Raw genomic sequence first — 14,941 nt, 5'->3', positions numbered from 1 at the left:
TGTATGGTCAATAAGTGCAGGAAGAGAAATGCAGTGTGTGCCATATAGTGCATGTTCAATAAGTGCAGGAGGAAGAATGCAGTGTGTGGCATACACTGCATGCTCGGGAAGTGCAGGAGGAGGAATGCAGTGTATGGTATAATACATATGCTCGGGAAGTGCAGGAGGAGGAATGCAGTGTGCAGCATATACTGTGTGCTCAGGAAGTGCAGAAGAGAAGTGGAGCATTAGTGAGAAGTGTAGCCAGGATTGCAGGGAGCCAACATCATGCTTATGGAGAGAAAAGTGACAGCTTCTCATTTAGGTCGCACCAAACATTGTGGGGAAAGTGCTACCAACAGGATTCCAGCAGGCAACAAATGCAATAGGGTGTCAAGGGACAAGAAGCTGTGAGTGGAGTGAAGGCAATTCAGTGGGCCTGCCATATAGAATAGAGGCAGGGGCATCATGAGCCAGGAGCATGGCAAGCCAGGTCTCACTAAGACTCATGGCATTTGGAGTGAAGAAATGAAAGAGACATCATTGTATGCTTCTCTTCCCCTGATGGCCCATGTGTTTTCATGTAGACTCTAGCCACACTCTAACCTCTAGGCATATGCACTACAAGCCTTCTCATGGAGACCCTTTTCTGTGTTACTACTTTGTCTTTGTTCTCTCCCCATTAGTAAGACGTCTATTTGAATTTCCCATAGAGGAGAAAAACTTAAGGTGCCTTCTAAATCACACAAAAGGAAATGCTAAGAAAACAAACCAGGAAGCCAACACTTGGCTCTCGCTCCTCTTCAGCAAAGATGAACCCTACAGTCCTTCAGGGATAACAAGCCAGTGCAAACCAGCTACACAAAGACCTTAGTCACCTGCAAAAGTTCAGTGTCTTAAAAGGGCGAGGAAGCTTCCTGCCCAGACACTGGGGTCAGGCAGTCCATGGACAGCATGTATCTTCTCCAGAAAGGCATGCTCATGCCTTGGCAGTGCTATTTCTAGGGAATGGACACACAGAGATTCATAAAGATCCACAACACCCAGTATGTAGAGAGGCCTGGTCTTCCTTCACATAACCTCTTAGCCTGCAGTTTGTTTACACAAGCCAGACATATGACCTTGTTTTGGAAATGAGTCCTAAAACACCAGGAGGCCAAAGTAGTAGGTAAACTGGTAGATTAGTGATGTGGTTCCTGGGAAGTAGGAAAGACTCAGAAAAAAACAGAGAGAAGAAGCAACACTACAGGGCATGAAATAATCTCCACAATCTTGCTACAACAAATACAAAAGATGTATCTAAGAACACAATAAAGACAATTGTAGAAACAGAACAGTCATTTTTGAGAAGATAGATGGGGCACAAAATTGAGAAAGAGACAGAATCTTGGGAGTGCACACCTTCTGTTCTCAGCTAGAAGGCTTACACTATTCTATATATAGGTCTTAGGTTACTATGTCATGGGTATGAAGGAGCTCCTGACATTGATTGGGATAAATACAAAGTCTCTTCTACCACAAAGACTGTACTGGTCAACTTTGTTAATGTGAGAGTCACAGTATAACCACACACTGAATGCTCAGCTCATCTAGACATTCAAAATACACTTGATGTAAAAGGAATACATGGCTAGTAAAATCTCCGGAACTAAGGTTTGCTCTGAACCATCTGTAACTTCGACACACGGGGCCACCAAGAACAGTCGTTTCCCAGGGAGAGAGTAAGAAGCAGCAGGGTTCTGGGGATTTCACAGGGTGTTTGTACTAATGCTTTCTCACTGGACTATTGCTTGGTGACATTTTGGCACTTGTCTGGTAGCAACAGTGAAACTGGGTGGTGGACACATCCCCACAGAAGAATAGGAAAAGACAAAGGTAAGGCTACAGAAAGGCTCCGAGACACACTTGGAGAGGTCATGTTTCTATTTGTTTTTGAGTAATAAATAGTAATAGATATGTATTATCATAGATATTTATTACTATCCAATCCCAACTCTGAGAGATTTAATCTCTTTGTTTCTAAGATCCAGTTGGTGTAACTGACAATAGGGAGCTCGTTAAAATTGGACACTTCATAAATTGTGGTAAATATAACAAGAAACTTCCTCCCAACACACCTGTAACAGCAAATCACGTCTTTTATGCCGATTTCCCCCTCCAGTCACCAGAACTCACCCTCTCCTCCAGGCTGCTTGTATGGGTTATACTTGGGTTTTGGAGCAACAACTGGAGCAAACTTCTTGGGTGGCTGTTGTGTTGACACTGAGATACTGGGGGTCCCAAAAGAATGGGTGGTCTCCATCCGTGCAGGAACGTGGCCAAGAGGCTCACCAGTGCTTTTGGGTGGCAGCCAAGATGGGTGAGACATTGTGGAAATCTGCAGTTAGAAAAACAGAAAAACAGACAACACTGTGTTCAGTGTGGCTGGAGAGCCATAGGAAAAGAAGTCAGTTGATCAAAGAACTAGTGAGGGTGATGGGGCCAGAGACACCTCTGTATGCACAACTGACCCTCAATTTACCCAGCAGGCACAAGAGAAACAGTAAACATTTATATCAGTTAGCAGACACATGAAACATACTTTAAAATGACATTACTACAAGACCAGCTCTGCCCTACCCCCAACCCTAAGAGGCACTTGGAACCGGGCAGGGGCACAGAGACACTGTTTGCCAAAATGCCTGGAACATATATTAACATGTATTAGGGAAAGAATATTCAACCAACAATCCAGTGGTTACCCTAAAAATCAAGGAAATGGCTAGTAATACCTAACTAAGCTGGAAAATTGTGGAAAAATTACTTTAACTCCATGAGGGATAACCAACCCAGCCCAGACACTGCTCCACCAGAGTATCCACACTGTGTGAAGAGAAAATTGAGTTCTCTGTCAGGATATGCCAATCACTCCTCCCGGCAGCCTGCCTGCTGGAGAAGAGTCTCACAGACTAGTTGAAGAGGGCTCTCCAGGCCTGATTGCAAGAGCTCTCCAGCACAGGGAGGCCGGAAGGTGCCCTGTACCCACTCCTAGCCCTAAATCTACCTTGTAATTTATTAATTGAACTGAATTAATTAAGAGGGCTACATGATTACCTCCAGATGTCTATAGCAACAAAGCCCCAGTAAATGGAGGAACAAATGAAGGCCTCAGCATGTCACAAAGCAATGGAGAAAGGAGGAGGAGCTGAGACAGCAGTGTCCTTGCTGGGAATTCACACATGCCCACATCACGGACAAGCAGTATGATTAGGAGCCCTTGTAAGGGCCTGGCCTAAGTTATGATTGAGACATTCCAGGCCTCCATAAGCACAGAGCTTTTCAGAAAACCAATACAATAACATTGAAGGGCTTTATACATATACTGTCAATTGCAATCAAAGTGGGGTGCATATACCTCCATTCTCATAGAGAATTACTGATCATTTTACATAGAAGGAAACAGGTGTCACTCTATAGTAATAACTCTATGGATAAAAAAGGGAAATAAAAGAGATAAGATGCAGGGGGTTGAAGCCAAAGGTGACACTGGTCCCCCTCTGGCATCAGAACCCCCTCTTCCTTCTCGGGCCCTGTGTATGTGCACAGAGACACAAATACTAGACAACTTTAAGCCTATGAGAGAAGACAGGGACTCTATTTCAGATGTCCTAAAATTACCAGTAAGGATGCCACAAACCCAATAAAGAATAGAGTTTTTAAAATCTAGTTGAGCATTTTGAATCATGTAAAGAGACCTAAGTACATAAACTAAGCCTATCTCTAAGGTTGGAGCAGAAAAAAAATAGTCTTTATCTTATTAATGGAGCTTCTGATTTATGGAATTGGAATACTGGTACTGTTTTTTACTTTCAATGTGACTACTGTGAATACAAAACATTAAATTATTGAAAAATTTCTGGTCCTCTGTGCATATTTGTAGTATAGATTTCAATTGTATGTATTTAAATGGTTTGATAGCATCATTGACACCTTTGCTCTAAGTCTAGAATTACTCAAAAACAAAAGCTTTTCAATGCAAGCTCATATAGTGTGTAATGATCTCTGAAGCAAAGGTGAAAACCTGAAGAGCAATCCTACACTACTTACCAGCTGTCTTGTGCTGGCTTCACTAACTATCACACAAACATGCAAAAACAAGTAACTATTGGGACAGAATTAAGAGTAAAAATGTAAGACTCAGTATGAAAATCATAATCATCCCTGTCCCCCATGGCAATGTGACTTATCCTTCTCCACAGGAAGTGCTCTGGGCTTGCCCTCCCAGTGGACCACATTTGGATAGAAGGCACTCTGGGCCTGCCCTCTGTGAAAGCAACATCTGGATAGAGATGAGCGTCACAGCATCTTCTACTGGTCTACTGTGCCCCAAAGTTTACAGTGAATTTCTATGCTTCTGAGTCCATCTCTATGATGTGCCCACCACTGCATATCCTTCCAATCCCTGGGCACCAAGGCCCACTCCTTGTTTTTATATTGCTCCAGCTCAGACGCCTGCCTGTGAATGAGTCCTCCTAAAAGGGAGTAGCAGCATGTTCTTTGACTGGATTCTTCTAGTATTTTCCATACTAACATTAGTTTGCTAAAAAGCAATTTATCAATCTACCTACATGCTGCAATGACCTGTAAATTCCTGGGTGGTCTCATTGTAACTATCAGAAAATATAGTCTGATATATGTACCTCCATGCAGCCTCTCACAACTGTACAGCACATCTCCCACTCCCCATCAGCATCCACCAGCACACCTCTCCCTCCCCATCAGCATCCATCAGCACACCTCTCCCTCCCCATCAGCATCCACTAGCACACCTCCTCCTCCCCATCAGCATCCACTAGCACACCTCCTCCTCCCCATTAGCATCTACCAACATATCACTCCCTCCCCATCAGTATCCACAAGCACACCTCCTCCTACCCATTAGCATGCACCAATACATCTCTCTCCCCATCAGCATCCACCAGCACACCTCTCCCTCCCCATCAGCATCCACCAGCACACCTCTCCCTCCCCATCAGCATTTATCAGAATAATCACTTTGCCTCCCATAACTTGGTATGTAATGAATCCTGTTGATAGATTTCTAGATATTAAAATATCTTTTCAATCCTAGAAAAAAAATGCCTGTCACAAATAGTGCTTTGTTATGGAAAACTTAAACATTTTCTTATAACTCTGTGCATGAGATCAGAGGTCAGCAGTGGTGTGTTCTTGGCTGCTTTCCTTTCTTTCATTATCAGGCTTTCACCCAGAGGTTCTAAAACCCAGTGCAGTCTCAATTAACCTAATAATGACCCGGAATAATCTGATCTTTAAAGGTTCATCAGATTTCAATGAAAATACTTCTATATGTGATGATACTTTATTTAATAAGATACTAAAGCTATTTCTAATACCTTTTGTGATAATACTTCTAAGATGGTATGATAGCATTTATATCTTCAAGAAAATTCATCTTCTGTTCGCGATTTTACCCATTCACACAGGCTACCCCTTAGTAATAAATAATTTCTTATCCATAATGCATCCTTTATGTCCTTGGGATTACTTCCAGCTAGTTCTTGAGAATGTAAATGATGCATTTAATCCTTTGCTCAGTTGCAAACCCTGATCAAAAGCAGCACACACCTTGCTGCACACACTGGTCAGGTGACTGGCTGCATGCACACTCCCCAAAGTAAACTCTCCAATCCTGGAAAGCAGAACTCCTTACCACACTATAATGTCAAGGTCTAGTTCATGATAAGAACTCAATGAGAATATCTATTAACTTAAGGATCAAATAAATTTATATGTCTATCAGTAGTTCTCTAGATAAATTAGATTCTCCTCCTTCACTCAAAAATTATAGTCTGGGGGAGTTACATTCATCTAAATTTGAGGAAGGAGAGTAGCCTAGAAAAGATGCTGTACTGATAAACTGGAAGAGCTGTCAAAGAAATAGTGTAGAAAAGCTGGGAAAGGCAGCTCCCATCAGGACGTAGAAAGCTGTGCAGTTGTGAAGTACAATAGGAGGGAGAACAGTGACAAGAATTAACAAAACAGGGGCTGAGGAGATGGCTCAGTGGGGAAAGCACTTGCCATGCACATGTAAGGACCCAAGTTCAAGTTCCCAGACTACACATAAGCCAGGAAACGATAGTGCATGCCTGTGATTCCAGTGCTACTACAGTGAGATGGAAAATAGGGACAGCATTGTTCCTAGGTCTACGTCAGCTATCCCTCACAGTAGGAAAAAATGATACTGCCTCATAGAGGGAAACTGACACTTGAAGTTCGGCTCTTACCTAACCTAACACACATGCACACTTATAGACATGAGGAGAGACAGGGAGAGAATAGAGGGTGGAAGGAAGGAGAGGGGAGGAAGAAGGGGGGGGGAGGGAGAGGAAGAGGGAGGGGGAGAGGAAGAGGGAGAGGGAGAGGGAAAGAGAGAGAGAGCAGAACAGAGAAACAAATCAAAGCATATGTGAGAGAGACAAAAAGCTATATTAGTCCATGTAAGCGGGATCCAAGAAAATAATAAATGCAACAGTGTGAACATGGATTCCCTCAGGCCCTATTTGAGTCTCAGTTAAATTAGAGTGACTTTTAACAAGAAAAGATATACATCTGAAGTTGGACAAATGAACATTATTTCAAAACCATTCCTATGGTTGATGGTTGCTTACTTTCTCTAATTCTTAAAACTTTTTTCTGATAAGAGTCTGAGCAATCCATGAACTGACAAAAGCCTGTCAGGACCCCTCTCCTTAGCTTCTCAGAGACAGGCTCAGCGAAAGCTCAAGCAGGCAGGGTAAGAGTGGGCTCTGCCTACCTTCCAACCCTGCTCTTACTTCCTCTGCCTCAAGGTAGGCATCACTCTAGGCTTAGAACCATTGTGAAAGCAAGAAGGGGAAGATCCTTCCCCTACTCCTCTCCTGACACTGAAAATGAAGCTGCAGCACCCAGAGAGAGCAAGCATAAGAAACGGCCCAGATCCCAGCAATATGCCTGCTGCTAAAAAGTTATAGGCTGAGCCCCATCCCTGCACCCTATCCTCCAAGGTCTGGGCTACATACAAATCCAGTAGAAAGAACCTACATGGTTTCACTGACCACATTTTCTACAGCTCTCTGTTATCTCTCCCCAGCAATTATACAGGAACAGCAAAGCCACAGATTAACAAAAAATACCAAGAGTTTACTGGGGGCTGACTGACTATATGTGATGTGATTGTTCTAATGACCACGAACTGGTCATACTACTATATTCGGGTAAACTACCATGGCCTGCAATTAAAAATCAAGAAGATAAGCCTGGGGTCGGGGAACTACTTCAGTAGCAAAACATTTGAAGTGTATTTGCAAGGCCTTGGATTCAATACTTAATACCCCTAACTCACACAAACACACACACCCACACACAGACACAACACATACACACACACACACACAAAATAAGGTTCTAAGGAGTTGCACAGATCAAGATAAACAGCCAACAAACTGTAACCCTAAAAAAAGCTTTAATGTGTTTTCTTTACTGTCTTCTATCTTTCTGGAATGAGTGGTTTGGGTTCTGGGCAACTCCATACCTACCTCTTGGATTATAGTGGTTATAAAACATTCTTTTTTTCTTTTGTTTTGTTTTTTGTTTTTTTGTTGTTGTTGTTGTTGTTGTTGTTGTTTTCGAGACAGGGTTTCTCTGTATAGCCCTGGCTGTCCTCGAACTTAGAAATCCACCAGTCTCTGCCTCCCAAGTGCTGGGATTAAAGGCCGGCACCACCACTGCCCGGCTTTATAAAACATTTTTTTCTGTCATACTCCACAATCGTAGGCTGAGGAAGGCAACATTCAATGCAGCCAAAACATAGGTAGAGAAGGCAAGGTATTCAAAAGAGCAAATTGATGATCAACCCCTTTCCTGTATAGGAAGGAGAACTGAGGCATTTGTGGACAGAAAGAACTGATATTTGATCAGATTTTTCTCTCTTTTCTCCAAATTAATATGCAATTCTATAAGCATTTCTCAGATTACTGAGGAACAACCACCTGTTAGATGGCATTATGCAACATCTGGTGTTATAAGCATCAAATTGTGCTTTCTAAAACGACCTCCAAGCTAAGTGTGTGTGAGATCTTCCTGATGATTTACCTTGCCCTGGTGGGGTTTCACGGGTTCTAGTGTTTGGCAAGCTAGCACTGGACCACTGAGATATATGCCCAGCTCCTTTATGTAGATATCCTGACTCCAGGGATGAGAGTAAGGGGTATAAAGCATTCATATTAATCTCTAATTTGCATAGCTCCCCAGTAACTACTCTGTCAGTGTGTGCTGAACAAACTGATGAGATTAAGGGAGAGAACAGAAATTAATACTCACTAATTTAATGGTGTAGGAACTGACGGTCTGTGGATCAGACATCAAAAGTTGATGACAGACTCAGTTTAGCATTCATGTCTATCACCAACAGATTCTTTATTTGAACAAGCATTTAGGCCTTAAACACTACACTACTGTTTAAACCATGAAGGTTTTTCCATGACTGATCTCTATGTGAAAACATCAGTGCCTTGCTAGAATTACCAAACTCCTACTGTAAGATTCTTGTTAGCATTACTGATTATACAAACACTGGATTTCACTATGATAATTTCATACACTTTATATATAGTCTGAACAGATTCGATCCTCTTGCCCTGCCTCCTCCTGGTCCACTTCCTCCTCCAAATAGCTTTCTGCCTACTTTCAGGTTTCTTTTTTTAATTCCACATACATGAAAACCATGGTATTAGTCCTATGGACTTTGTCCCTTAAACATGTATGAGCTCTAGTTGTACACAATGTCCTACCAATAGTCTTTGTTCTTTGTAGCTGAATGAAAGCCCACTGCAGGCATATGTTACAGCTCTTTTCCTATCTTTCCACAGGTAGCATAGAGACTGATACTGTATGAACTGCTCTGTAATGACTGAGTGCGGAGCTTTCTCTCTGCTGCATGCAGAGCCAGAAGTCAGGTCTATGTACAGCATCACACAGCTTGATCATATGCCAAGCCCCATAGCTTTTGAAGAGATTTTTCATGAGCCAATGGTATTCGTGTGAAACTTTTGCTCCTCTTCACCCGTATCTTCACCAGTGTTTGTTCTTTGTGTTTGGTAAAAAGTCATTTTGACTTGAATAAGCGATTCTCAATGCAATTCAAAGAGGCTTTCATGCCACCTTCTTCCTCCTTTTCAGCTGCCTCCCATGCCAGTATCTGAACTCAGACTGTGCTTGCTAGGCAAGCGCTCTCTGGTCAGCTACTGATGCCCAGGCCTGTTTCAATGTAAGGATGTGCTTAGATGTCTAGAGTACGGCTGTTCACCCTGGACTACAGAGTAGCATTTGGCTGCAGGTTTCTTGACCTCCATAGTTCAGAACCAGCTTCCAGCTCAGACAGGAGCCTTCTCTGAGGAGGCCACAGTTGAACTGGGCAGAGGGTTGGAGGGAGGATTCTATACATGAATCTGCTCACATGCTTTATGAATTTTGAAGAAATCCTGACAGGATAACTCTTTTAAAAAAAAATAAGTAAAGTTAGGTCTGGAGATAACAAATTATAATTTTCCTCTCAGCTCATCAGAGGAAGCACAACTCTCTTTTCTGCCTTTCCTTGCCACCTGTTTCCTAATTCTGTGACCCTCCCCATTGTGGGAGGAAGTCTTGGATTAATCTCAGTGATTACCAAGGTATCAATCAAGACTTACTATGCACAAGTAAATAAGCACGTTAGGCAAACCTTTTCCAAACTGTGTAGGTAAGTCTCTAGCAGGGTAATTACTAAGCAGGTATGCTGCAGCATGTGACGGAAGCGTGGGAAGGCGGCACTGAAGAATGAGGCAGGCTGAAAATTACACACAATTGCTAGGGAAGCAGCGAACTCAATCATGTTCTGAAGCATCAGGTTATCCAGAGCAGGTAGGGCAAAGCAGGGCCTGCCATGGCTGAAGATGTAGTGTATTCAACTTAACTGAGGAGGGGGTGGAGGGAAGGAGGGAAGGAGAGAGAGAGAGAAAGAGAGAGAGAGAGAGAGAGAGAGAGCGTGCTTTGGAAGGATACTGGCTAAATGCCCCTCTCCCTACATGGACAGCTGGCGTTGCTCAGAGGGAGCAAGGAGAACAACTCCACAGAAATGCCAACCCTTTATATAGGTTCTCTCAAAGACACTGGAAATACTCGAAACAACACTAGACTTAGACACAGCACACTCGGCGGCAATGGCTCACTCAGTCACAAAGCTCTCTGACATTAGCCCTTGCACATCTTTCAACTTCCATACATCTCCTTATCTGTAAACTAAAATTACTTTAATGTCAACATTCTGTCCAACTCTTATGTCCCACAACTCCCCAAGACTAAAGCTGAGTCAACTGAGATTTCCTATAAAACTGTGTTCTAAATACTAGGAATTCCTAAGTACCCCCGCCCCCACAACTCCCCAGAGGAGGAGGAGTATCAGAGTAAAGAGAGTCAGAGTCTTGACCTGCCTAGCACAAAGGTACTCATACAGAAAACAATGTAACAATGTGCTCACTGATTCTGGAAACCACACTGTGGGGAGCCAGGAAAAAAAAAAAACTGCATTTGAAAACCCCAAAGGAAGCATGCAGCAACAAAAAAGGAGAAGCATCAGGTCCCAGTGAGTAACTGTGAGTGAGTCACTGTCATCAGAAGGGACACAGAACAGAGACAGGCCGCATTAACACACAGTCCCTTCAGACTCACAGTATCACTGGAAAAATGAACTGTCACGAGGACATCGCTGGGCTCCAGGGCTCCAGAGAAGGCTAAGACAGGGTGGACAGGTGCTAGCTGCCCTTCCATTTCCTTAGGAGTCATGGGCAAAGAAAAGGCAGCTGACAGCAGACACACATTAGGAACTACTGTGTTTCTTCTAATTGGAATGGAACATGAAAAACCCCTCTACAGATTTAGAGAAGGTGAAGGTACTTACCCAATTTAGCAGAGCAGTCAGGGGACAGGGTGTGAACCCAAATGTTCTACCAGCAAAGGAAACTCAAAGTGGTAAGTTTTACTAATAATAACATTATTGCTTGGTAGATGATAACCAGGTAGACTGGATAAAAGACAACTGAAGTGGTCCTGAGAGTAAAGAGTCTTTCTTGCAAAAGACTCAATACCAACAACCTTGGGGAAGACTACAGGGAAAACAGAGGTCCCTGACATTCCACACTAAATCACATCCAACAGCAACGGCTCCCTCCACCTGATGCAGAGAGCAAGAAAACAGCATCCCAGTTTCCCCAGCTCTAAAATAACAGACAAATGTTTTTTATTTTGAATCACTCCCATAGCATTTTATACTCTATGATGACATTGCTCGCCTGTACACTACCCTATGCTTCCATAAAAATGTGGTCCCAAGGGGCCTTCTTCAAAGTCTCTGATGCAAGCAACAAACTTTGTATGTGTATGGCTAAAAATAAGGGCAAAGAATAGCCTGAGTTTCCCTGCATTCAGGAAATGTACTTCTGAAAGTGGAAAGCTGAATAAGCCTAAGATGCTGTGTGCCTAACTCACAAAGGTTTCGCCTTTCCAATGGGAAGAGAAAGTGATAATGAGAAAAGTCAACTATATAATCCCTAATAAAACTCAGGAGTCTCCTCGGAGCTTATCTGGAATCTCTCCTTTTAAACATACCAATAAGTGCTCAGGTCTCCAAGCTAATTGAGGCTCGTTCGTCTGCGTTCCCCCAAGCAGCATGTTCAAACTTGTCTTAAAGGCACGCTGTACTGATCTGTTTACAAGTCGGCTGTACCCATTACATAGGCCATGGAATTTTACTAGCATGTGAGGTGTGTTTTAATTACTTTTAATTTTTTTAATACTTTTGTTTGTACCCTAACAAAAATAAGCATGAGACAACAAAGCCCATCTTACTAGTAACTTAAAAGCAGAAATATTTTATTTTTTATTATGAGACTGTTATTGATGGACAAACACAGCGTGTTTGTCTATAAAACTGTGTTTATTCAGATGTAATTAAGCACCACATTGCTCACCACAGCCTATCAATGTGCCCCTGATTCCCACCACTCTGTACAAGCTATCATAAGTTTTTGAAGTTGGGTCACTCAAATTTTCTAGAGTTGAATATCACTGAATTTCAATGTTAGGATAACCTCTGTGATTTCAAGTTTGTTTTAACAATCAAATACAAAAGTAAGTATCTATGTTAACTTTTTAAATGCCCAGGTAATGGGAAATTGAATAGATGGTAAGGGTCATGGGAATTTTCAATAAAACCTTAGGAGAGAATTTTAGGAAACAAGAAGAATTAACCCTATGCATATAGCTAGGCCTTCAAATAATAAGTTTTGACTTATTAAACATCTAAATAGATGGTTCCTCAATCTATGAAAGGATATGAAGGCCAAGCAAACCTATAGGAATGTGTCACTGGTTCAAGTTATGTAAGAAAAGCCACATTTGCAATTATAGACTCCTCAGTGAAACAACTGGGCCACGTTCAACTTCAGACTTTTTCCTGAATGTGAGAAATTGTTCTATCTTTATTTCAAGATTTTCAAATAAGGCAAAACCTGATGAGCCACTGACCAATGGCAGCTGAGCATGGCTATTCAAGCTCACCATCAGAATCACAGCAATGGGGTTAGTCCTTTTAAGTCTCTTTCTATGAGAGTAGTGATATTAAGCCGACTGAATTATTATTCTTTAATCACTATGCTAAAAAAAAAAAAAGGACATGTATAAAAACCATACTCAATTGGCTAAATATTCCAAGGCAAACAAATACATACACACACACATTCACTCATGAATGCACACACACATGCATACTCTCTCTTTCACACATGCACACACACATATATGCATGTACACATACACAACATGTACATGTGCGAGCACGCACACACACACTGTTAGAAGGTTTAAAGAAGAACAAATAACATTCAGCAGCCCAGACATAACTTATCAGAAAGACACAGAATCATTAAAATATTTCTATAGTAAAACTCAAACGCATTCCCATGTACTTACAACAGAGAACTCCTTACACCCTAGGCAACGGCTTACAAAACTCAACCATTATAACTGCTATAAAGCTCATGATAGCTAAAATGTGTACTACCATAAGGACCATTGATGCATCTCACCTTTTCACCTTGTAACACAAACTCTCTAATTCATGATACTCCTTCAAATACATAATTTAATTCACTCCCTGTTCAATGTATATATTTCTCTCAAGTTCAATATGGGTTTTTCATATTTTTTTAAACTGATATTTCAGCTTTAGAACAAATAGCAGGACTATAAATTTCACACAGTGGACTGCGGTATTCTTACATACACAGATAGAAGTACTTTTTACTGACTGTCTTGAATAAGATACTAATCACGAACTAGACAAACTGGTACAAAACAGTTACAGGAATACTTAAATCTTGGTATAATTGTCAAATGCAGTTGACCTTGTTTATAAACATAAAAAGAATTCTCCTTGATTCCCCAGTAAGCTATAAAGTAAGTTGGAAACCAAGTAATCTGCAATAACTGTAGCAATGTCTGTGTGTGAATGGCCAACAATGATGTCATCTTTCCTAGATTAGCTTTCAAGTGCCTCTCACAGGGTCTATCCCATGATCATTCCTAAGCCAGTGAAGACAAGTACTACCACTGTACTACTACTATACTATTAGTACTACTACTTCTATACTATTAATACTACTATGATTACTATTATAATATTACTATTATACTATTATTATTATAACTACAACTACATTATACTACTACTATGATGACTACCACTGTTACTGCTGCTGCTGCTGCTGCTGCTGCTGCTACTACTACTACTACTACTACTACTACTACTCACACACACACACACACACACACACACACACACTAAAACCATAAAGGTTGTGGGGTGCTAAGAATTAAGCACTAAGTTTGACTCGTTGTAGATTATATGCCAGGCACTATTCTCCATGGTTCATCACAACTAGAGTGACTGTAGATTTATGCCTGCAATTTTGGTTGGTGTACCCATTAACAAGAATGTCTTCAAAGTATCTCCAATGGGATAAGAAGCAATACAGGCAAGGCATTGTGATGACGTCTAGTTCACTTGATACAAGTGAATCTCAAATATATTCAGCTACTGATCCAAAGGGTTCCAGAGAGTTAAGAACCTCTCATGTTTGGAATTTTGATTACAGTTGCTCCAAACAATTAGCAGAAGGAGACAGAAATTAGAAATTCCTACTCCAGAGCATGTGTCCCCAATTAAGAAGGAAAGACAGGAATAGAGAGAAGGCTTAGCAGTTAAGAGCACTGGCTGCTCTTCCAGAGGACTCAATTCCCAGCACCTACGTGGCAGTTCACAAGCATCTCTAATTCTAGTCCCTGAAGATCCAACAGTCTTTTCTAGCTTGTGTGAACATTGTATTCATGTGGTGAGCAGACATCATTCAGGCAAAAATAAACACAAAATAACATCAAATAAAATCTCAAAAAAAAATTAAAAATGTAAAGAATGGAAAATGAGGAGGATAGGAACTCAAGCAGGACAGAAGTCTGGAGGCAGTAGCTGATGCAGAGGCCATGGAAGAGTGCTGTTTACTGGATTACTTCCGGTTCCTTCTGGTCTGTCTGGGTTAGTGTTCTGAGCAGACCTTGGGCACAGCCTCTGCAGCCAGTCCCACAACACACTGAGAAAGCCACACTCCCAGGTGATCTAACAAGCCCAGGATCCCAGGATCCCAGAATCACAGGATCACAGAGACAGCTTGACTCTGAGGAGTTCTGACACAACCAGGATCAAAGGAAGGACAGACTTCAGTCAGATTTAGTAAGGGCAGGTAGCACTAGAGTTAACCAGATGGCCAGGGGCAAGGTTAAGAAAATAAACAACACAAACCAAGGTCACTTGCCATCATCAGAACCCAATTCTCCC

The 14,941-nt window shown here is 41.8% G+C and overlaps 1 protein-coding gene across 9 annotated transcripts in view; it reads right to left on the bottom strand.

Annotated features, from left to right (window-relative positions):
• Lpp (LIM domain containing preferred translocation partner in lipoma) overlaps positions 1–14,941 on the bottom strand; it is a 590,384-nt gene that overhangs the window by 381,269 nt on the left and 194,174 nt on the right. For all 9 annotated transcript variants that reach the window (XM_031363533.1, XM_031363538.1, XM_031363539.1 and 6 more), the window contains one exon: positions 2,155–2,356. In XM_031363533.1, coding sequence (XP_031219393.1) covers positions 2,155–2,347 — 193 coding nt within the window. In that variant the 5' untranslated portion in view covers positions 2,348–2,356. The remainder of the gene's footprint in view (positions 1–2,154; positions 2,357–14,941) is intronic.

This window comes from Mastomys coucha, unplaced genomic scaffold, assembly GCF_008632895.1.
Source record: "Mastomys coucha isolate ucsf_1 unplaced genomic scaffold, UCSF_Mcou_1 pScaffold12, whole genome shotgun sequence".
In the NCBI taxonomy this organism is placed as follows: domain Eukaryota; kingdom Metazoa; phylum Chordata; class Mammalia; order Rodentia; family Muridae; genus Mastomys; species Mastomys coucha.
Note: the sequence above shows the minus strand (reverse complement) of the source record. Positions and strands in the feature narration are given on the sequence as shown.